The sequence below is a fragment of the Pelodiscus sinensis genome, chromosome 1, assembly GCF_049634645.1.
Source record: "Pelodiscus sinensis isolate JC-2024 chromosome 1, ASM4963464v1, whole genome shotgun sequence".
NCBI classification, from domain to species: Eukaryota; Metazoa; Chordata; order Testudines; family Trionychidae; genus Pelodiscus; species Pelodiscus sinensis.
In genome coordinates this window covers 65,175,266-65,200,525 of record NC_134711.1, presented here as the reverse complement: position 1 = coordinate 65,200,525, position 25,260 = coordinate 65,175,266, and the positions used below count along the sequence as shown (strand labels likewise).

The 25,260-nt window shown below is 43.8% G+C and overlaps 1 protein-coding gene across 3 annotated transcripts in view; it reads right to left on the bottom strand.

Moving 5' to 3' along the window:
* LGR5 (leucine rich repeat containing G protein-coupled receptor 5) overlaps positions 1 to 25,006 on the bottom strand; it is a 151,702-nt gene extending 126,696 nt beyond the window's left edge. For 2 of the 3 annotated variants that reach the window (XM_006121556.4, XM_075931817.1), the window contains exon 1: positions 24,418 to 25,006. In XM_006121556.4, the coding sequence (XP_006121618.2) occupies positions 24,418 to 24,635 (218 nt within the window). In that variant the 5' untranslated portion in view covers positions 24,636 to 25,006. The remainder of the gene's footprint in view (positions 1 to 24,417) is intronic. The other variant, XM_006121555.4, reaches the window with a different exon arrangement.
* Between the last annotated feature and the right edge of the window lie 254 nt (positions 25,007 to 25,260).

The following is a 25,260-nucleotide window of genomic DNA, read 5'->3' as shown; positions in this document are numbered from 1 at the left end:
CTCCTCGGCACTACTGGACCAACCCCGCAGCACCCCAGCTGCTCTGCCCCAGGCGTCCTGATTCAGCAGCTGCTGAAACTGATCACCAGCAGCTGAATCAGGACTCCTGGGGCAGAGCAGCTGGGGTGCTGCCGGGTTGGTCCAGTAGCACCAAGGAGCGGTGCTGCGGGACCAAGTGGCAGCGCCCCACCTGCTCTACCACAGGCCCCGGGCTTTGCTCCACGTCTCCTTGGTCTGCTGGGGGGGGGGGCACTAGCTGCGTTCCCCCCCCCCAGCAGACCAGGGAGACGTTGAGCAAAGCAGCGGAGGACCCGGGCTGGACCCGCGGCGCTTCCAGATCAGCTGGAAGCGCCGCGGGTCCGGCCCGGGTCCTCCGCCGCTTTGCTCCCCGTCTCCCTGGTCTGCTGGGTTCCCCAGCAGACCAGGGAGATGGGGAGCAGCTTTTTTCACCCCGGAGGAGACGGGTGGCAGGACCAGGCGTCCCGCCACTCCAGTCCTCCAGGGCGAGAAAATCCCCGTTCGTAACTGCGGATCCAACATAAGTCGGATCCGCATAACTCGGGGACTGCCTGTAGTCTCTTGAACAATGATCATATTACAATGAAATTATTACTAGAAACAAAACAGATAAGATATTTCTCATTTCCATTATATATAGGGTTGCCAGATGGTTGAAACAAAAATACTAAACTCCCCTACCCCTCCCCAAAAAAGGGAAAAAATTCTGTTGAAGGGGAAAAAAAGGGGGGGGGGAGAGACCAAAGTTGTTAAGCATAAAATAAAATAAAATAAAATAAAATAAAATAAAATAAAATAAAATAAAACAAAACAGCATGTTCCCTTTAAGAGTGAGTGCAGGGATAGGAACAGGGGAGCGTTTGAGCACTAAGACCCAGGGGAAAACAGTGCGATTTTGTGCCGACAGCCTTGGGGAACTAGGTAAGCATGGGGGCTAGTGTCAGGGGGCTAGGGGTGTTGGGAGCCAGGGGGTCTTGGGAGTAGGGGAGGCCGGGCGCTGAGTGTTTGTAGGGTTGCCAGGTGCCCGGCATTCTGGCTGGGGAAAAATTCAGAAAATACTAGACATCTCAGGTGTCCAGTATTCTCTGAATTTTTTTATCAGACAGGAGCCAAAAATACCGGACTGTCTGGGTGAATACCGGACACCTGGCAACCCAAGTAACACAAGTAAAAGTAGCAAAAGTAGCAACAGAAGAACAACAATTTTCAGGACTACCAGACTGCATTAAATTCTGCTCTCAGTTACTCCCTTAGTAAATATATTGCACTGAATCCATGCTTCTGTAAATGAGAACATAATTTGGCCCTCAAGTTTTGTAAATTTCCTGAAACAACATTAGTTTAAAGTTACATGGCAACCTCTTTCAGCAACAATCATTGTGCTCCTTTTTTTAAAACCATTTTTATTAAAAACAAATTACTAGTCTGAAATGGCGTTACTTCCTTACTCTGTATTTCTTACTTCAACACATGTTCATCTTCTTTCGAAGTTAATGGCAAAGATCATATTATTTTGTTCTGTGCTTATTGAGTCTTTTTTTCTGTTTGGAGCACTATTAAAAGGAAGCTTTCATGCTATCCATGGGAAATATACAGAGACTAGCCATCAAAGTATGAGAGTCACTGGAGCAATAATTGTATCTGAACATGATATTGACTGTCATCTCAGGAACTAACTAAAACTTGCAATGATGGTTCTGAGTGTGCAGAAGTTGTAAATTGTTTTTCATTGCTTTGCATGAATCTTTTTATGCTGAATGCTTTTGGCTAGAAACCTGTAAAATATATTACCCTAGATAGATAGCAACATTTGTAAATTTCTGACCATGACAGCCTATGCTCAGATTAGAGTGTTGACGGAATGTTACAGATTATGATCATTTTATCCAAAATAGAAATTGACTGATTTCACAGATGTCAAAGAAATAAGATCATTTAATAGAGATCTGGAGTACTGATTCTCAAGTAGCTGAAATTAGAAAATCTATAGTAATTTCACCCCATTAAATTAGAGGCAACTGTGACATCTGTTAAGATTCAGGTCTTGTCTGAGCTTTTACACCAAGATGTCAGGGATATTAGGGAACAATAACTTTCCTTCTAAGAAGCTGCTTTATCATCATTGGTTCTAAATGGCTATTGTGTATTAACCTGATACTTTGACTCACAGATTCTGGGAATTATTAGCTTCTCTAGGCAACTCATCTCCAAAAGGTACACCAGAAATAAAAAGGACCCATAGAAGGGCTACAAAAATGGAATGGAAAGGCTATCACGTAAGGAGAAACTAAAGAGATCAGAACTTTTAAATTTAGGAATGATGAATAGATGGAGATATGCCAGAGGTATATAACAATGGTACAGAGAATCTCAAATCAGACATGTTTACTCCTCACAATTTTGGACTAAGGAGACATCCCTTGAAATTCAAATCAGCAATTTAAAAATTGATAAGGGGAAATACATTTTACATTATGCTTAATTAAGCTGTGGAACTGCATGTCACAAGATATTATTTGAGGTCAATAGCTTAGCAGGATTTTAAAAAGGGTTTGGACACATATAACTAATAATGTCCACAGTTGCATTAAATATAGCATGATACAAATTTCTGCTTTAATGAATAAATATCCAAGTTTATAAATAAACTTCCCTTGAAGCATTTGTTACTGGCATACCAGACTTCACCTGACAACTTAATTTTGGTTTTCGCAATCACTAATTTTTTATATCCCTATGGACCTTTTAAAAGATTTGACCAGAACTCAGATTATGAACTGCAGAAGACAGGAAAGACCAATCTTTCCTATAGTCTTCATTGACTATATACCCGACAAGCCTCCGTCTGCAGCGCCGGGGCAAGCCCAGTACTCATAGTGGAGCACCCGCGGGGGCATCCTCGAAGAAGAATGCAAAGTTGCAGCCTTAATCCCATCTTCAATCAATGTAGTTATATAGGCTTCTGATTTCAAAAGTAACTGTCAATCACCATTTTATAAGGTGTGCTAAAAAAAAAAAAATCTTCATAGGCTCAGGCAACTCCAGAACCTTTTTCTGATCTTGATATTATATTTTCTGTATCTCATATTGCGACTTTCAAAGCAAATGATTTTTTCATTCTTCATTGTGTCTCTTAAAATGGTACTGGAGTTAACCAGACTACATTGTGTGCTAATGCCCTATTCTAAAATCATTATGAGAGATAGTGGAAGAGTCTTCTAATTCAGATCTGAAGTGTTGAAAAGCCTTCTGAGACACACATATCCAAATAAATTCAGCACCTTGGCTTGTCAATGCCTATAAATGTTTATTTAAACTTGAAAACTCCTTCCTAAGTCTGGAATCATAACTTGCCATGCCTAGAAAACTTTTCAATATCCCAACCTATCTTTTTTCTACTTTCTTCTTTAACTGCTTGGACAAAATAAGCAGGGCCAAATGTATAGAGGAATTTAGATGCAGATAAGTGTCTAGTGAGATTTTCAAAAGCACCTCGATATCTAAGTCCTTTTGAATATAGACATCTAAATAGATTTTAAAAAAAAAATCTGGCTCCAAGTGGGTTCTGAAGAAAAAAAATATATCCATAAACTTACTTAAAAATTTCCTTTACATAAAGTCACACTGAAAAATTCAAACTAAGAAAATCCTTCAAGACTATTTCTCTTTTCTTTTTCATAATTATAATTACAATATACAGGCAGTCCCCGGGTTACATGGATCCGACTTACATCGGATCCCTGCTTACAAACGGGGTGAGGCAACCCAGCACTAGCTGCTTTCTCCCAGCAGACCAGGGAGACGCGAAGCTAGCGCCCCCCCCCCCCCCCCCAGCAACCAGGGAGACACAGAGCGGCTTTTCTCAGCAGACACCTCAGCTTGAGAATAAAGGACTGAGGGAAGTGAGGTGTGGGAGAATAAAACTGAGCTCTGGAGAAATGTTTGGCTAGAGTTTCCCCTACAATATATACCAGTTCCGACTTACATACAAATTCAACTTAAGAACAAACCTACAGTCCCTATCTTGTATGTAACCCGGGGACTGCCTGTAAATAAATGTATATGATCATTACTGCAGTTGAAGTAAGTAGCCCTTGTCTGTTTTTATGCTGAGAGACTTTTATGTCTTAAGATGTCATGTGGCGGAGATCTCACCACACTTCAGGAAGTTTCACCTAGTTAAGTTGATGGCCTCTGTGTTTAAATCCTACTAGAAAACTGCCATATGGGAAGGAGCAAAGCCAGTGCATTTGTGCCACAGCATCTGTCCCAAATGAGCTTTAAAAGAAGGTACCTGTCACTAGAGAAGGATAGACGTGGAGTCTTCTCAAAGGGGAGGTAGTGAGAGCCTGAGAAATGAAAGTGTAAAATCCCCTAGGGAGTATAGCTCAGGGGGAGCTAAAGAACTGTTTTTTTATTTGTTTGTTTGCTTGACTTCTGCTGATAAATAAAAGTGCCTAAAAGAATTTGTGGGCATGGCAGAAGAGCTTCTGCAGCCTAGGGAGAAAAGACCTGCCATGTTTCACTGCAACATATCATGTTACACTGTAAATATATCATGCCCTCTATAGTTAAGGCCCTTTGGTGCTGTAGCAGACAAGAAATTCTGTAGTGCAGCAGCTTCAGGTATAGCCAGCAACTGAGCTTTTTTTTATTGAATATGAACAAATATTTTCTAATTAAATTCAATTTATTTTTCTCTGCCTCTCAATTTTCATATTGCTCAGGCCAACATAGAATCATAGAATACTAGGACTGGAAGGATCCTTGAAAGGTCATCAAATTCAGTCCCTGCCCTCATGGCAGGACCCAGTACTGTCTAGACCATCACTGATAGACATTTATCTAACCTACTCTTAAATATCTCCAGGGATGGAGATTCCACAACCTCCCTAGGCAACTTATTTCAGTGTTTAAGCACCCTGACAGTTAGGAACTTTTTCCTTATGTCCAAACTGAACCTCCCTTGCTGCAGTTTGAGTCCACGGCTTCTTTTTCTATCCTCAGAGGCCAAGGAGAACAATTTTTCTCTCTCTGCCTTGTGACACCTTTTTAGATACCTGAAAACTGCTATCCTGTCCCCCTCTCAATCTTCTCTTTTCCAAACTAAACAAGCCCAATTCTTTCAGTCTTCCTTCACAGATCATGTTCTCTAGACCTTGAATCATTTTTGTTGCTATTCTCGGGACCTTCTCCAATTTCTCCACATCTTTCTTGAAATGTGGTGCCCAGAACTGGACACATTATTCCAACTGAGGCCTAACCAGCGCAGAGTAGAGCGGAAGAATGACTTCTCATGTCTTGCTCACAACACACTTGTTAATACATCCTAGACTAATGTTTGCTTTTTTTGCAACAGCGTCACACTGTTGACTCATATTTAGCTTGTGGTCCACTATAACCCCTAGATCTTTCTGACGTACTCCTTCCTAGACAGTCGCTTCCCATTCTGTATGTGTGTGACACTGTCCCACTCTGGTGGTAACTAGGTCATACAGAGATTGATGAGCCCACTACAGTCCTGAATGCTTAGGAAGAGGTGGGCAATAATTTTTAATGGGGAGCCACTCCAAGATTTTGGCAAGTGGTCAAGGGCCGCATTTCTCCCGAGGAGGTTTTGGGTCTGGGACACAAGTTGGGTGCAGAAGAGAGCTTGGGGTAGGAGACTAGAGTCCAGGAGGGGGTGTGGAGTCTGAGAGGGAGTTTGGGTGAGTTGAGTTTGGGGGTTGTGATCGGGGGCAGAGGCTTGGGATGCAGAGTCTAGGAGGGAGTATGGGTGTAGGAGAGGATTATGGCCTGTGGGAGGGGCTCTATGAGGGGGTGCAGGTCTGGGAGGGAGTTGTGACCTGGGTGGAGAGGGTACAGAGAGTCTGGATGATGACTTGGGGCACGGGAATGGGAGCAGGGTCAGGGAGGGGGTATGGGTGCCAGAGAGGATGCTGACCTGGGGGAAGGGTATAGGAGAGGGTGCAGGGTCTGGAAGGAAGTTGTGACCTAGGGAAAGGGTACAAAGAGTTTGAGTGGTGGCCTGGGGCAGGTAGATGGGAGGGGGGAGAGAGAGTGTGGGGTGCTAGAGGCAGGCTTTGACTGGGAGGCGCTTACCTACACAGCTCCCAGTAAGCAACCCTGCAGGAACCTGAAGGCTGCAGTTGCAAGCTGCTCCACATGGCTCTGCTCCAGTCAGGGTGAAGGAGGGCAGGGAGGACGGGAAGAGGCTTCATTGGCTGCCCCTGCTGCCAGCAAAATATCTCAGCTGCTGCTGGTCAGAAACTGGCCAATGGAAGCTGAGAGATTTTGCTGAGAGGCAGGACAGAGCACAAAGCCTTCCTCCTCACTCCCAGAATAGAGCAGACACATTTAAAGTGGCTGACGCTGCACTCCGCTTAAGGATTCCAGCGAGGCAGCCACAGGCAGGATCTGGTAGCTTGGCAGGCCAGATTCAGCCCACTGACAGACCCTTGCCCACCCCTAAAGTAGGGGCTTATGAATTACAATCCATTGGTTAACAAAGGAACTTGGAGATTCAGTAGCTGGGCAGGAAATATTTGGGACACATTTTGGGATTGTGGGAGTCACATCTTAGCTGGCTGGTTCTGTTCAAAAGGTACATGTAGATTGTCACATCTTCAGTAGACGTAGTACTGACTGCACCAGGTATGCAGGCACTTAGACATTATAGGGGTGGATGCTATGGAAACCCAAAGAAACCCCCAATAGTGTATGGGGACCCACAGTTTAAGAAGCTCTCCTCAGAGCTTCTGGTAGTTTTATGTCTTGCAAGAGCCTCCAAGGAAAGAGCAGTTCTCCAATGCTCTTTGAACAGTGTGCCTTCTCCTCTCCAGGGCTGCGCAGCCTACGTAAAGGCACAGCTGATACTCTGGTCTAGTCTACTTTTTGGCTCCTATAAGCAACTTGTGCTATAAAGGGATCATAAAGAAGTTGGAATGACATTCCCTCCTGCACAGCAGCCATACAAAGTGGTTTTACAAGACTCTATGCTGCCATCCTTCACTGTAGCTGGTGTAGAGGACCTAGCCTGCAGTGGATGAGAGGCAGGGAAAGGTTAGGGTATGTTCCGCTTGATGGTTCTGAGCTGTAGAACAGCTTTTAGGCAGTTGGGAGGCCCAATGGTTGCTGTAACTTACTCAAGTATTATGCGACAAGGAGTCCTGTTGCACCTTATAGACTAACAGATGTATTGGAGCGTAAGCTTTCGTGGACAAAGACCCACTTTGTCAGATGCACGTAGTGGAAATTTCCAGAGGCAGGTATAAATATGCAGACCAGAATAAGGCTAGAGATAAAGAGGTTAATTCAGTCAGGGAGGGTGAGGCCCACTTCTAGCAGCTGATGTGAACACCAAGAGAGGAGAAATTGCTTTTGTAGTTGGCTAGCCATTCACAGTCTTTATTTTATCCTAAACTGATGGTGTCAAATTTGCAGATGAACTGTAGCTCAGCAGTTTCTGTTTGAAGTCTGGTCTTGAAGTTTTTTTGCTGAAGGATGGCTACCTTTAAATCTGTTACTGTGTGTCCAGTGCAGGTGAATGAACCAGTGATGGTGTGGCTGATCTGGTTAGGTCCTGTGATGGTGTCGCTTGTGTAGATATGTGTAGATTAAACAACTACTGTAAATGGCTAGCCAACTATAAAAGCAGTTGCTAGAAGTGGGCCTTACCCTCCCTGACTGAATTAACCTCATTATCTCTAGCCTTATTCTGACCTGCATATTTATACCTGCCTCTGGAAATTTCCACTACATGCATCTGATGAAGTGGGTCTTTGCCCACGAAAGCTTATGCTCAAATACATCTGTTAGTCTATAAAGTGCCACAGGACTCCTTGTCGCTTTTGCAGATCCAGACTTCCCCTCTGATATCAGGTACTATGTTGGCTTGAAAAGAAGCCCAGAATCCGGGGGTTTCAAATGGCTAAAAGCCATCTTTGCCTTCCTGATGCCCTTGCTTGCATGTTAGGTGTAGCACAGAATCTGGCCCCATGTTCAATAGTGACTGAGCTTTTTAATTGTACATCTTTTAACTTAGTTGCATATAAGGATAAAGGGAGGTATCTGTAGTATGTAGAAAAACATAATTTTGTATGTTGATCTTCTTTTCCCCAAAGTGTTCTTTGGATACTTTGCAAACTCATACCAATTTCAGACTATCAAGCAGTCTCATCTAAGACCTCACAGATGATCATCTCAAAAATCAGTGCACACAGTGGATGAGTTTGTGAATTTTGTTTCATCGTTCTTGTCAAAAATTGCAGCTCAGCTTTTTCAAACATTATGCTGTGCTCTCATTGATGCTTATTTTGGGTCTATCCTGAATTTAAATCTATTATTTTTCATCTTCAGACTAAAATATTATGTCCTTGCAGTTTTGTGCATCCCTGGCTCTTACAGTGTTAAACAGTGTAATTTTAAACAGTAATATGCCTGGAAGGGTATAAGAAATGGGGTTCTGCAAGGGTGTTTTGGGACTGGTTCTGTTCAATATCTTCATCAATGATTTAGATGTTGGCATAGAGAGTACGCTTATTAAATTTGCAGATTATACCAAATGGGGAGTGGTTGCAAGTGCTTTGGGGATAAAATCATAATTCAAAATGATCTGGACAAATTGGAGAAATGGTCTGAGGTGACCAGGATGATGTTTAATAAGCAGGGCTCGCCAAGCGGCGGTGAGCCCCACTTGCCAGCTGCGCGGTTTCACACGGTTCTGCGCATGCGCAGATTGCTCTGCGCCAGCTCTTCCGGGTTGTAATCTACTTTCCACGGGCGAGTAGATTACATTATTTGTCGAGCCCTGTTAATAAGGACAAATGCAAAGTACTCCACTTAGGAAGGAACAATCAGTTCCACACATACAGAATGGGAAGTGACTGTGTAGGAAGGAGTATTGCCGAAAGAGATCTAGGGGTCACAGTGGTCCATAAGCTAAATATGAGTCAACAGTTCTGGGCACCACATTTCAAGAAGGATATGGAGAAACTGGAGAAGTTCCAGAGAAGAGCAACAAAAATGATTAAATTCTAGAAAACATGACCTATGAGGGAAGACTGAAATAATTGGGTTTGTTTAGTTCAGAAAAGAGAAGACTGAAGGGGAACATGATAGCAGTTTTCAAGTGGAGGTAGGAGAAAAATTGTTCTCCTTGACCTCTGATGATAGGACAAGAAGCAATGGGCTTAAATTGCAGCAAGGGAGGATTAAGTCGAACATTAGGGAAAACTTCCTAACTGTCAGCATGGTTAAACACTGGAATAAGTTGCCTATGGAAGTTGTGGAATCTCCATCACTGGAGATATTTAAGAATAGGTTAGATAGACATCTATCAGGGTTGACTTAGATGGTGCTTGGTCCTGCCATGAGGGCAGGGAAGTGGATTTGATGATCTCTTAAGGTCCCTCCCAGATCTAGTATTCTATGATTCTATAATATCCATATCCCATTAACCTTGTTTGATAATTAGATACTATGGTTGCATTTTATATTGACCCCAAAAGCAAGATTGGAATAAAGTACTTAGTGAATGATGTATTATTATCCTGCAATATTTGCATCTCCATGCTGAGATAAATCTTGAAATATAATAAAAAATTAATTTGTGTCTTCCTTAATATATGAATGGCCATGGTATAAAAAGTTGTAAATGTCAGGTTTCTTAACTAATAGATAAAAACCGCATGTTTAATATTGAACATAGTTGAAGAATATCATGGTCTGATAAACACTGCAAAATCATATTTGTACTATGAAACTCCCAAGTCTTTCTCTGAATTCTATTGAGAAACTCCACCTAATATTTCATCTCCATCAGTAACAATGCCATTCAGCAAAAAGGAGAACTTCCTGGACCTTTTGTTCTATATCACCCTCTACACTTGGTGCTGCCTTGAGTGTTACTTTCAGGTCATCTTACATGCAGGGTTACCAGGCTGACCCCTCCCAAAAACCATACACACTTGATCATGGGCGGGGGGAGGGACCAGCCAGGAGAGGGGCGGGGTTGGCGGGGAGGAAGGGGGCCAAGAGGAAGGGGGGAGGTGGGAAGCAGAGCTGTGGGAGTCTGGGGGGGCTGGACAGGAGGAGGGGGGCCAGAGGAAGGGGGTGGGAAGCAAAGCTGGCGGGGGGGCGGGTGTGTGCAGCCACTGGCCACAGCCAAAATCCAACAGGCCACGCCCCTGGCAGGCACTCCCTCTAGTTGCTAGTAGAAGCCGGGCAGGGGCAGATGGAGTGGCTGGGAACTGCTCCCCCCATCAGGTTTCTACACACAACCAGAGGATCCCAGCTGGGAGGAGGGGCTGCGATTGGCACTGGGAGCCTCTGGCTATGTGCAGAAGCCAGGTGAGGGCAGTGGCTGGGAGTCCCAGCCACTGCCCCCGCCCCGCCCTGCTTTTGCATGTGACCACAGGGCTCCCAGCACCAACTGCAGCCCCGCCTCCCAGTTGCTCCCCCGCCAGGCTTCCGTCCGGTATTTTCTGAATTTTTCTACCAGACAGAAGGAGCAAATAACAGACTGTCCGGCAGAAAATCTGACACCTGGCAACCCTACAACATGATCTTGAGCCTTGCATTCCTGGGCTGCAATCAAGGTAATTTCCAGCCAGTGGCCTCTTTTTTGGAAAAAACCCTGTAGACACATGGGGTGTGTCTAAACTACATGGCTCCATTGATGGAGCCATGTAGATTAGACAGATAGGCAAAGGCAAATGAAGCTGCGATTTAAATGATTGCGGCTTCATTTAAATTTACATGGCTGCTGCGCTGAGCCGACAAACAGCTGATCAGCTGTTTGTCCGCTCAGCGCGCTAGTCTGGACGCTCCCCTGCCAACATCAAAGCCCTTTGTCGGCAGCCCCGTTATTCCCCGTTATTCCTCCATGCTCAGCGTGGCAGCCATGTAAATTTAAATGAAGCCGCGATCATTTAAATCGTGGCTTCATTTGCCTTTGCCAAAAAAACAAATCTACATGGCTCTGTTGACGGAGCCATGTAGTTTAGACGTACCCATACTGTTTAAGGACTTAGTTTGAGAAATAAGCTGGCAGCTGGGCTGAGTAAGACAATATACATGCATATGAGTTACCTTTGTTAGGTCATTCTGTTCTAAAGATTCACATGAAATGGGCCTTGCTGGCATAGAAAAACCTCCCAGGACAACAATTTGGCCTAGAAATAAATGTTAATTTCCCAAATGCAACTACAGGAATCCCATACGATAACCACAATATGCTGCCCTTAAAGGAATAGATAGATGAGGCTATACATATTTTTTAACTTGGTTTCACAATGTTACAGCTAAGAACTATATTCTATATAATTGATGTACACAGTGCTCTTAAAGATGAAGGAACGGAAACATAATGCTTTGCTGGGAAATATCTGTTTTTTCTTCTGAGAGTCATTATTCTCTTGTGCTTTCCACATACAAGAGATACCTCCCTTTATCAATTCCAATTTTCATATGATAATACACAGAATGTTGACTTTATTTGATATAAGCTATATTAATATATCATGTTTTTGCACAAACACGCATATTTTAATGCAGTCTTCTAAAAATGCAGGGATTGTGTATGCTGAGATCATCAAAGCTGCTAATGAATATTATTTATAAATTGCTGTCATCAAGTACTTAAACAATTACTCATTCATCAAATCTGTTTGTGTATTCAGCAGGTGACATTGTTTGGATAATGAGTGAATAATTTCCCCTAGAATAGGCACACATCAGCCTAACATCAACTTTTGTAATAAAACTAATTGTGATGTATCAGGAGTCACGAATATAGTCAATAGTGTTTTGCTCTTCATTTCACTGGAAGTTAAATTAACTGTTAATCAGTTATCATACTTTTACCAGAACAGATTAAGCTAATAGCATGTTGAGAGCATGCCATGTGTTACTATCTGTTGTGCTTCTCTTATAGACAGGGCTTGACAAATCTGCTTATCTACTTGCCCGTGGCGAGTAGATTTCCGCTGGTCGCCCCGTTCACCGGCGGTTCGCGCATGCGCAGTGCGGGGCTGGCAAGTGGTTTTTGCCGCGATCATCGAGCCCTGCTTATAGAAGTATGACATCCAGTGATTCTTAATATGACAAAATCCTTGTGAAATGTTATACTTTGATATAGTCAGACGCGCAGGAACAGAGGAACAAGACCATAAGACGCTATATCTCTAATTAACAATACATGGACAAACCAGACAATATCTAGTTCAGAGGTGGGCAAAAGGGCCTTTGTGGGCCGGATCTGCTCCCAAGCCCTCAGGCCAATTAGGCCTTGAGGATGGGGGCAGGCACAAAGTGTCCTCCCATCATGCCAGGAGCATGTGGCGCTTTGAAGCGCCGCACGCTGCTCGCAGGGCAGGGGCAGAGCGGAGAAGGCTTTGCATGCTCCCCTTCCCTCAGACCCTAATTGGCCTAGGGGCAGGAGAGTACGGGAAGTCTCCTCCCACATCAGGGGCATGGGCACCTAGGGGGAACGTGTGGAAGGCGCACAAGCACTCCCTCACCCCCACACCAATCATTGTCTGGGAGTAGGGAACCCAGAAGTCTTTTGGCCCCACCCCTTCTGCTAGATGCCCCACCCCTTCCAGTGCGGCCCATGGCCACTTCAGAAATTTTTGAAGTGACCCCTGGCAAAAATTATCGCCCACCACTATCTAGCTCCAGGTTTGACAAAGATTGTCTATAGACTGCCATTGAAGGCAAGAAAGCGAGCCACTACTGTGTGAGGAAACGTGACTGATAACTGCATTGGACTCTGTTTAGGATGGTATGTATAGTGCACCTATTACAATAATGAGAATCATCCAAAAACCTGCTGAATTTTTGTAATAACACCAACAAAAAGTCACCATCAAATACAAAACAAGGTCTAATCTGCCTCTAGTTACCTGATTATCTTCATAGAGGACCACAAAAATTGGAGTCGATATCGCAGAACAGTCTTATGGCAGAAGCCAGCATTCTAATATAAATAGCTTGAGTACAGGAGACTGATACTTGGCCATATGTTTGAAAAATCTCCTTAAGAATTAATCTGACCTTTGGACCACCTCAGAAAACTATACACTCCATGTGAATACCAGGTAAGTAACTTACTCCCACTTTGCTGGCAGATTTTATTCTAAAAAGTGTCATAAGTTATTACTGTAATTTCATTTTTATATTGTGTTGTAAAGTTTTTCTGTCCTTTTACAATAATCCAAGGCTGCACATAGAACAATAAGTCCAGTCTGAGCTTTTTTGTTTTTGCTTTTTGGCAACTGTTGTGCAACTAGTTTTGCACAAAGTTAGTTCCGTAGTATAAGCATAGAACAAAGGAATAAAATATGCTATGGAAATATGTATACCAATAAATCTGACTCTTGGAAACATAGGAATAATAGTTAGAGGCTAATGTGGCTCCAATGGGACCTCTTTTATAACCTGATTTTAAAAAAATCCTATAAAAATGGAAGCATGGAGCAATTGCTAAAGAGGGGTACAAAAAATATCATGAGTGTGTAGGAACAAAATCAGACAGACTAAGGTGCAAAATGCATTACTCCTACCAAGGAACGTAAAAGGCAATCAGAAGAGGCTCTTTAGAAAGATGAAGGAGAGTTTCCATGCTCTACTTAGCAGAGCACAAAACCTAATAACTAATGACAGCAAGAAAACTGAAGTGTTTAATACCTATTTTGCTTCAGTTTTTACTAAAAAGATTAATGCCGACCAGATACTCCACACAATCAATATTAGCAAGAAGGAGGAAAGAATGCAAACCAAAATAGAAAAAGTACAAGCTAAAGAATATTTAGATAAGTTAGAGTATGTCTGCACTACACACTTACTTTGAAATAAGCGATTCTGGAAGAAATACTCTGAAATAGCACATCTACACTACAGGGAAGCCTCAAAATTAGTCTGAGGCAGGCTTTCCTAATGTGAACATGCTGCCTTGATTTAGAGCCCCAAGAAGTACTGGGGAGGATTTAGTTTGAATGGCCCTGGGGAGGAGCTATTTTGAAATAGTAGCAGTGGAGCTATTTCAAAATAGCTACAGGCAGTCCCCGGGTTACGTACAAGATAGGGACTGTAGGTTTGTTCTTGAGTTGAATCTGTATGTAAGTCGGAACTGGCGTCCAGATTCAGCCGCTGCTGAAACTGACCGCCAGTTCTGACTTACATACAGATTCAACTTAAGAACCCCAAGTCCCCAAGTCAGCTGCTGCTGAAACTGATCAGGAACTGTGCCTTGGGCTTCCTGTAGTCAGCGCTGGTCAGTTTCAGCAGCGGCTGACTTGGGGACGCCTGGGGCTGAGCAGCTGGGGTGTTGCTGGGTTGCTCCAGTAGCGCCGCTCCTCGGCACTACTGGACCAACCCAGCAGCACCCCAGCTGCTCTGCCCCAGGCGTCCTGATTCAGCCGCTGCTGAAACTGACGAGCAGCGGCTGAATCAGGACGCCTGGGGCAGATCAGCTGGGGTGCTGCCGGGTTGGTCCAGTAGTGCCCAGAGCGGCGCTGCGGGACCAACCGGCAGCGCCCCAGCTGCTCTGCCCCAGGGTCCACAACAAAAGCCTGGTCTGCTGGCTAGTGTGCCCCCCCCCCAGCAGACCAGGGACACGGGGAGCAAAGCCGCAGCGGCGGGGTGCCGCGCCTCTGAGGCTTTGCTCTGGCGCGGGACCCGCCGCGGCTGCGGCTTTGCTCCCGGTGCCCCTGGTCTGCTGGAGACGGTCCCCCAGGGGCACCGGGAGAAGCTTTTCTCACCCCGGAGGTCGAGGTGGCGGACCGCTGCCTGCGAGCTCCGGGGCGAGAAAGCCCCGTTCGTAAGACATAAGTCGGATCCGCGTAAGTCGGGGACTGCCTGTATTTGCAATAGGGGTTATTCCTCATAGAATGAGGTTCACAGAAGTCAGAATAATCCATCTGTTATTTTGAATTTATCTTGAAATAACGGTATTTCTGTGTAGACGCTCACATTGTTATTTTGAAATAATGTCAGTTATTTTAAAATAACTGTGCTGTGAAGATGCATCCCTAGATGTATTCAAGTCAGCAGGACCTGATGAAATTCATCCTAAGGTACTTAAAGAACAAGCTGAAGCTATCTTGGAACTGCTAGCAATTATCTTTGAGAGCTCTTAGAGGATGGACAAGACCCCAGAAGAAAGGAGAAAGCCAAATATGGCCTTTATCTTTAAAAGGGGGAACAAATAAGACTAGGGGAATTATAAATCATTTGATAGTCCCCGGGGGCAAGGCTGGCAGCAAGTATGCTCTCAGCCCCACTCCTGGGAAGCTCCCTGCCCCTTGTATAAAAGGCAGCAGTGTGAAGTGGTAGGCGGAGCTGGTCCGTGAGGGGACCCAGTTTAAGAACCAGCTCCCCATACAGACCAGCTGCTTGCTGCCCCATACTGCTGCTTCTGACAGAGACAGCAGCAAAAGGTGGCAGCACCCCATCAGTGGGGAAGGGGTCCGAGTGCCCCGTGCAAGATGCGGAGCAGCCTCTGTCTGTGGAGAGCTTGGACATCTCCCTTCCCGTGTGGACAGAGGCTGCTGTTGCTAAGTAGCCTCTGCCTGTGGCAGGCCCAGGCTTGCCACAGACAGAGGTTGCTCTGTAGGATGTGGAGCAGCCTCTGTCCGTGGGGAGCTCAGATCCTCTGTGGACACAGGTTGCTTCATCACAGCTTCTCCTGCTTCCCTGCAAGGCAGCATACCCCCCCTCACCTTCTTTGCTGCTGCCTCTCTATCAGAGACAGCAGCATGGGGGAGGGGGATGAGGAGCAGCTGGATCCTGTGCTCGTGGAGGGCCAGCTTTTAAGTTAGGTCCTCACGGGCACCATCTAATACAGAGGCGCAAGGGGGTAGGAAATGTGTGTAGTTGACAAGATTAACCGATAAGCCTAAGTTTATCAGTTAATCACATATGGGTACGTTGACATCCATAGTTTGAAGACAAAGTAAACTGCCCCCACTGTAAGCAAGTTCATTAGGAACGACCCGGAGTCTCCAAAAATTAAAGATTAATCTTTAATTAAAGATTGTCATGTGATTCAATCTCCAAGAAGTCATCCAAGCAAAACTGACAATCCTACAGTTTACTCCCATGCAGCACCATGTAGTTGTGCTTCCAAGCTACATCTTTTCTCTCCCCATAATGCACGTTTTATTTCTCTGTGTTATATGTTTATTCTAGGTGAAATTTAGAGTAACTGAGCTGTTTGTGGGGAACTCCTTGGGGTCAAAATTCACTCACTAACTCCTTGGTCTTAAGTTAATGCTGGAACTGAAGCCACATCTCTCTGTGCCTCTTACAAAAGGATTCCCATCCACTGGATCTGCACCCTTCCTCTGGCCTTCTCCCAAATCCTCCTGCAGGGCTAGTGCAATAGGTGCCACTACGATGCACAAGAGATGTGGCATCACACTCACAAGCAGGTCAAAGAGAGTCATACCTAGTGGTCAGAGCAGGAACTGGGAGCCACGATGAGCCAAAGGCAGACCAAAGGGTGAACCAAAAGTCAGGCATCAGGCAAGGTCAGGTTACCAGGAGATCAAAATTACGCACCAGGTTACAGACAGCAATCGAATAGCAAAGCCAAGGAACAACTCGGGTCAGAAGCCTGAATCTAGGATCTATTACAAGTCAGATCTGAAGTAGAGGGGAGCAGGCCAAGCTGATGCTCAGACAGCTGTCCTTCATTTCTTCCTGGTTTAAGTACTGACATTAGCTAATCAGGGATTGCGAAGGGCCACCACTCAACTCCTGGCCTGTCATCTATTTCCATGTTTTTCCCACTTCCATAATTCTCCTTGTGCCAGGGGCCACAGGGAGGGAAGTGTAAGAGCTAGCTATGCTGATTCTAAATCCACTGGCTACTTGCAGGTGGTTTCAAACTCCTTTGTGCTGCCTGGAGCAGAAAGGGAATAGAGATGGGAGGTCCCTCAAACTATTCTGATACTCATTAAGGCTTTAAACAATAGGGTCCTAAGTTTTAGCCCAGATTCCTCCAAAATGCAGACTCTTCAGGAGTTTCATGGCCCAGCTGCTTACAGAAGTTACAGAAATCCTGATGGAGATGGTTCCTTTCTGAGATGACATTCAGAGAGGAGCTACAGATGCTTAGTTTCCCCTTACTGCTTTCTCCTCCAGTCCAATGCCAGTATTCCTCTTTGACAGCCAGGCACAGGCATTTCAAAGAGTTCATGCAGGCCAAGAAAGGATTTCTTGGTTAACAGTTTACAGCCGAACTAATGGTACGTCTACACTAGCCCCCTAGTTCAAACTAGGAAGGCTAATGAGGGTGACTGAAACTGCTAATGAAGTGGGGGATTTAAATATCCCGCGCTTGATTATCATATTCCCGTCCGGTCGCCATTTTGGAAACTGACTAGCCTGAAGTAACCACACGCAGCAGAGAAGCAGGATTCCGCGATTAACCCCTTAGTTCGAATTAACTGTTACTCCTCATGGAATGAGGTTTAACAGTTAAACCCCTCAGTTCGAATTATCTCGGAATCCTGCTACTTCGGGCTAGTCAGTTTCCAAAATGGCGACCGGCCGGGAACATGCTAATCAAGCGTGGGATATTTAAATCCTGCGCTTCATTAGCAATTTTGGTCGCCCTCATTAGCCTCCCTAGTTCGAACTAGGGGGCTAGTGTAGACGTATCCTCAGAGTGGTCCTCCCAGGCAAACATGAGAAGAGGGCATGAAAAATAATTGGGGAAAGCAATTGAGACTTTTTGATGCAATTATACTCATCCCTCTGATACAGAGTGTTTGCCCCCCATTTGTTCATATGCTAGGGCCACAGAGGCAGAAGCTCTGGGGGGCAAGAACAGAGCAGTTGGGAAGGGAGGCAGGAGGAGTCAGGCCCATCCCCACAATCAACATTGGTAGGAAGCAGAGCTACCCAACACCAGTTCATTCCACTCCCCTGGCTCCCACCTGCACCACAGCACCATGTAGCCTTATGCACCTGTGTACTTTGTGTATTGGTAGGGACAGCCCTGGTGTGCAGCCAGGAAATTGAAAGCTTTTCCTTCCATCACAGAACATAGTGCTGTGATTATTGCCTTTGTTATTTCACACATATTAGATTACCATAACATATTACATCTGGGGCATCTTAAATTCATTTAGAAGCTAATGTGGAAGGTGCCAAATCATCTAAGTGTGTGTATATTGTATCAACGCTCTGTGATCAGTATTGGCTGACTGTTCCTTTTTGGGTGGAGTTCCAGATGCTAGTTTGTTGCCCTTCTTTATACTGAACTTTCAGGAAAGAAGATGTTACTTGTGGGTGGTATTGAAGGAAGGTGCAGTCTTTTTCCATATTTTTTTGTTTGCTGTGAGATCTAATTAGCGACTGTTACATATGGTGGAAGCTAATACTGGTTTTGCCTTTGTTCTCTCTTTCTCTATTAAAAAAAAAAAGAGACTAAGAGTTTTTTTTGTCTGTATTTATCATTCATAAGTAAATAATGTTAGGCCCCTTTCACAAGGGGTGCATTTATTTCTGTTCTAAACCTATAGACCCTACAGTCTCCCCAGTGGAATTGCACAGAGGTTATTGTTACCTTATATAAAAACTGTGCAGAACATAAAATTTAAGGATTTGTCCTGTAAGAGGGCTTTTGAAGATGTCCCTTCACTTTGAAGGAGCTCGAGTATTTCTTCTATGGCTGAAGACTATGATTAATCAATTTGAGATGCCAAAACGGCAACAAATTCTGCTCTTATTTACATTAGTCAGAGGCAAAGGAGCAACTCCCTATTTGCAATAACATAACTGAGAAGAAACTGATCCATTGGAAGGAACAACCTAAACTTGTATATAAATGACCTATAAAGAATTCAGAAAGCAGTGCATGTAAATGAAGAATTCAGTTTAGCGAACAGACACGTAAAAAAGAAAGCCTTTTTGGACGCAAAATTGGGTAGTAGTTTTAAACACTTGAAAGACAAATGGCATTGGCGAAAAGACTGGGCTAACAAGGGAACACTTGAAGAAAGTCTAATCTCGGTTGGCATGCTGACTAGGAAGGTCAACCCAGTGCACGCGTTCTCAGCTGGAGTTGGGCTCCCTCTGCCAGGCCAATTGTCCTCTGCACTTCAGATACCAGACCAAACTGAAGGTGCCTTCACCCTGCCAGCTCCTTATATTCTATCAGTTTAAAGAGAGTTTCCTTTTTCCTGTCAACTTATGTCTAATTTCCTTATGCTACAAAGAAGGGAGGTTGTGTGTGAGTGCCTTTTTTTTTTAATAGCACAAGGCTCTTTAGAAAGCAGTGTAAAGACTCATTCTGTGGTGCTCTGTTTCCAGTCAGTAAGAGTGACAATAATTTTTAAAAAAGATTTAATGTGTATTTTATTTATTTGCATACTTGTTCTGTAAACGTGAAGACTCCACTTATGAACTACTATTTATATTTTAACACCAAAAGAAATTCCTATTAAGACACGTAAAATATTTGTATTTTAAAATGCTCTGTAAAAAATTCAAGTTTGTTCACATTTCTAATTTATACATGCACATATAAATGTCACGAACAAAAGTTACATGGGGAAAGGAATGTGAACAATTTTCTTTTCAGAATAGGCATTTAGGGTTAGATTTTAATCCTGATTTTACCACTGTAAATCCAGAGTAACTCTAGAATCTAGACCTCACCCTACTGAAACACTGAAATTGTATTAATCTTTTCCAAATATTAATTTAAATCATATGTAGCCATTAATTTTATTTCAGCAAAAATTGTTTAGAAAGTTTGATATCTGTAAACAAGTATTTCCTCAAGATAAGGCAGATATTTTTATTAGCCATGACACACCTGCACACTGTCAATTGATCTGGAAGCTGCAAGAGGACTGATAAAGGCTTCCTTTTGCCTGAGACACTAGTCTACTATTTGATCTCCTTGATATCGTGGAAGTGATTTCAGTTTATCTCAGTCTGTGAGGTACACAGAACTGAGGGTGGGGAAAAGATAAATAGAAAAATGTGTGTTAATTCAAAGATGCTGGTTGGAGCAGGGGGTTGTAGGTTTTGTGTATTCTTGCAATAAATATCACTGTAGCACTTTTCTTGGAAATGCCTCAGCAGTTCAATTTGTTTCTGGGAACACAATTTTACTACTTTTTTGGAATACTGAAATCTATAATTTTCAAATATTCTAATTCAGTCTTTGAAATTTTTCCATGTGCTTATAGCACATATTGAATATATTATATTGTTGTAGAAAAGGACAGGAGATCAGAATTTGTGAAAATGAGACTACATTGTAAGAATTGAAAGAGATTTTGTGATCTGTTTTTCATAAATTTTACCAGCTCCAATAAATTATACTCCCAATTGGCATATGCCTAGACAAATTTATAATTTACTCTAAATTAAATCTTTATTTGATGCAAATAAAACAAATGAATTTATGAAGCAAACCATAAAGGAACAAAAACAAACATATTATCATACTGTCTAAATCTGAAATACAATATATGAAAACAATAAAAGGCCTGTGCCTGCCTTTCTCTTGCATTCATATCTCTCCATTGAATTAACTGACAATTTGGGCATGCAAGAAATTCAGGATTTGTGCTGCTTAGGTACAATTGCCATTTGTAATTAGTTTACTTTTCGCACCATAGAAATAGATAACCAAAACCATGTAATTTCTTATAGTTGTATCAGTGAAGTTGTAAAAAGCAGTTCTTCAGTTAGTGTATTACTAAAATAATTCTTCAACTTTGAAGTTACCCACATTATTTTTTAGATTATCAGTTATTTTGGACACAAAGGATAGTTAGTTGCATGATTAAAACACAGAACTTGGAATCAGGAATTCTGGCTTTAGTTCCTGGCTCTCTCTCAAACTTTCTCTGTGATGTTGGGCAAACTGCTTTCTGCCTTGGTTTTCCTTTTCATTGTGTTAAAAAAAAAAAATCAGGATACTACTTCATCAGCTCACAGCATTTATATGAGGCTTAATGGGAGTTCCACATGTGAAGGACTTACAGAACCTGGCTCTAAGTGTTCACTTGCAAGTTCAGAATGTCACTTTTTTATCAATGTAGTACAGTGAAGTCCCTGTGCTGCCCTGTATCAACACATGGAATTCACATTAATGTCAATAGGAATTGTGTACATGTATTTAGCAGATTGTTTGAATAAGAAAATATAAAATGAATTTTAAATAGCATGTAATAGCAAAGATATAATTATGGATAAACATGTTTTTCTAAGGGAGGGAAAAACTGCTATGTAAGTGGTAAATGCTGATTTTTTTAGCTGGCTACTTCTTTGGACTCCATTAGCTATACTACAACCGTACCATAATATAGTGTGCACAGACTTCAGTCACTACAATAGATCATAATAGTCTAATTCATCTCCTCTATCTCAATATACAAAGAACAACCTTGTTCTTTCCATTTTTAACACAATTTCTGATGCTCATTGGGAAGCCACTGCCTCTCTCCTCCTCCTCGCCCCCAATCCATCAGGTGAAGTGTTACACGATATAAGAGGGTGGAAATCTGACAAAATAAAAAGTTACAGTAGATAGTACTCCTAATTATGTATGTTACCAGGCCAAAAGTGTATAGGAACGGAACTAATAGTACCCACAGGTTTCAGAGGAGGGGAGTTATTGTAAGGGTTTGGACTCAGGCACTGGGTCTGTTTTGCAAGAAGAACTCATTGTAATTAGTGAGAGTAAAGATCTCTGGTTTTCAGTAAAAAACTATGAAACATAAAATCTGGCTGGCATCTCCCAAGTGAAAAACACTTTCATAGCAAATATGCATGTTTTAAAATTTGTCATTGCTTTTCCATTTAAAGAAAATGAGACATGAAAGTTCTTTGTTTATACAGGGCTGGAGATACTCCACAGCATAATTAGGCAATGTTGTATCAATCAAATGATAGTAGTCCTGAGCAAAAGATAAATAACTGTTATGCTTTTTAAATATTTTCACCCATGACTTTTTATATAACAGCTGAAATATTGCAAATAGACAGTATTAGTCCTTTAAAATTGCTCCTTTCATGCAGTGGATTTTCTACTCTTCAGGATGCATTTCATTAAATAACACTAAATTCATGAAGAAACCCCAGGAGATCCACCTTTTCTGCAAGACAAGAGGAATTTAGAAGACTAAAACTGTGTAGCACCATTTTTTGGAGACAGATTACTAGAAAGATATATTTTTAAACAGAAGCAGTCCACAGTACCAGCATTAACATCATCATGCTCAACTATGCTTTCATTTTCAAAAATTAGGTAAGAAATAGGCCCTCAAGAAATGGGACACTTTCCAGTTTTAGCATTTATCCCATCAAGTTAAATATTTTATTTCTGTCTTTACGACAATCAGAATGTTACTCCAATTATGACTCTTCAAAGCACTCAGTAAGCATCAAAAGCTATTTTTCTCTTATACTTCGAGCCCCAGCCTGCTCCTTTTGAAGTCAATGGCAAAATTCCCATTTGGCTTCAAGGCTATACCCTTATTCAATATTTTATTGTGTATGTGAAAAGTTCTATTTTATCATAGAATATAAACTGTCATTCAATATCTACTATCCTCATTTCTTAAAATGTGGCAATTCACTCTAAAATATCAAAATTCACTCTAAAAAGTAAAACAAACTAAAATGAAATAGTCATAATATGTGAGAATTTTAATAAATAAGAATATTATTATGAAACAACTTTGCTGATAGTCTGGTAGGCTAGGAAACCTCAGCAGGTAGAATCTACTAATTTTTATGTTTTTCAATTATTTCAATGTCAGAGTAATTTTAAAAACCTGTGTATTCCTGTCAAGTTAAATTTAGGAAACACAGTAAGTGAACAAACTAACGTGTTTTACCCCTACTTGAGAATATATCACCATATTTAAATCACTATCACGGCCCTGAACAACATTCATTTAATAGTCAGATTCTCTTGGTACAAATAAGCAATTTTGTTTCTTTAATAAACACTATTTTCATTCAATTTAGTTCCCTCTCAATATATGTTTAATAGCCAGCATTTATTTTTCACACAGCAGCTCAACCTTGTTTGTTTTGCCAAGTTTCACACCTGTACGTGAAGGGGAAAATGAATTCAGAATGCTTTTTTTTCCCCCACTTGAAATTCGGATTTATAATCCCATCAAAGCATCTTTATGGTAACTGTTGCAACAAGTATATCAATAGGGGAAAAAATGGATAAACACATTCAGTGCCAGATAAACTATCAAGATACAGAGAACAAGGCTGAAGTTAAGAGTTTGGGCAGGTCTACAAAAGTATGCATAATCAGACATGTAAGCCATTTATAGTGTTTTCAATAAAATTAGAGCCTCAAACCCACACAAATAAAAAAGCCGAATGACAAAAATAAAAGCCACGGGTTTCCCCGAATTTTTCCTTGTCTCTACTCCTACTCTCAAGCCTAACTCATCTGAGCACATACAACAGAAAGTGTACAGTCTCTGATTTAACTGCAAGCAATTAAATACTCAGTTGAAATGTTCAAATCAGGCCAGCATCTTTCTGTCATAAAACAGACAAAAGCTAGAGGGTCTGGCATAAAGTAACAATTATCTGGCATACTAAGAGCTCTTGTACTTCCAACCACCTGTTTCACACGGGGCTAGTTAGATCAGGAACACTTTTGAACTACTGTTTCCTCCGTCAGTTGTGGGTGAGGGATTTACTTGTTCTGAATGACAGGGAGCAGCAACACTGTATTTGAATGCTAGCGCTGCATTTTACCCGCCCTCGCTGCTTTCTTTTATATTACCTTTCAAAATCTTAGGACACCTCAGTTAAAGATTAAATCCGCATCAACAACAGCAGTTCAAAGCCTTGTCCCGGGAAGCAAAGGTAAAGATAACGTACTTGTAGCTCTAATCCAGGTTTGGCTGTTGCCTCGCTTTTATGACCCTATAAATGGCACATCATATAGGGCTTAGATTTGCTATCAGCCCGTCTGGTTTGGGTAACGCTAGAACAACCCGACATCTCTACACGCTTTTTTATAACCAACTCCTTGATTAGAAGGCGATTAGGGGTTTACTGAAGCGCTGGCTTTGGAAATGGATTCCTGCTACCCTGCCCTTGTGCGAGATAACGATCGGGAGCATTTCCTAGGGAGGCGGCTGTCATCTCGGTGTAGTGCAGAGCAGGCACATGTGTGCTTTCGCCGCGCTCCCCTAACGGAGCAGCTGGCTCCGAGCCCGCTGCCTGCAGTCTCCCCAGGTGCACGATCCGCCCCGGCGAGGCTCAGCGCCCAGCCCGCAGGCAGCCCCCCGGCTCATCACCCTCGCAGCGGGCATGGGGCTAGAGCCAGCTGCTCGTCCTCCCCCCTCCCGCCACTCCCAGCAGCCCCCCGGGGGAACAGCCACTTACAGGTAGGAGGTGAAGAGACTAAGGTTGGAGGGCACCGCTGTGAGCCCCCGGTCGGAGCAGTCGGCCCTGAGGAGCATCCCGTCCTGCTCACACTGACACAGCGCCGGGCAGCCCCTCTGCCGCCTCCCTGCGGGGCTCGCCAAGCCTCCGCCGCCAGCCGCGGGCAGCCCGAGCAAGCAGAGCAGGAGCAGCGCGCTGGCCGGGCAGGAGGTGTCCATGGTGCCAGCGGGCGGTGACGCGCCTGATTTCAGCCCCCGCTTCGGCCGGGAGGTGGGACAAGCTCGCCCGGCTCAGCCGCAGCCCGGGAAAGAAGTGGCCGCAGACCCAGCTGCTGCTGCAAGGAAGCTGCCTGCCCTGGCGCGGGGCGCTGCTGCTGCTGCTGCTCTTGCCGCCGGAGCGGGGCCTGCGGAGCCGGAGCTGCTGGAGCCCGAGTGGCGGCCGGCGCGCTGCGCTCTGCAGCCGCATCTCAGTTTACACGCTGCTTTAAAGTGCCGCCGCCGGCACCGCGCGCCCACTGACGCCGCCCAAGCTTTGCCCGCGGCCGCGCTGCGGGGCCCTGCCAGCGCCTCTGGGGGCGGGGAGGGAGGGGGCGCTCTCGTCCTCCTACCTGCAGCGCGCGCTGCCGCAGCCTGTGGAGCGCGGCGGGCTGTGCACAGAGCTGGGCGCGCCCCGGGAAGAGGCGGCGGCGGCGGCGGGCTGGGGCTTGGAGCGCCAAGGGGTGCGAGGCAGGCCCTGCCGGCTCAGCCCAAAGGCGCGAGAAACAGGAGTCGGGCAGGGCGCAGCTTGCAATCCCGGCAGCGCCGCCCGCTTCCCGGGGGCCGCCTGTGCAGCGAGCTCTCCCCG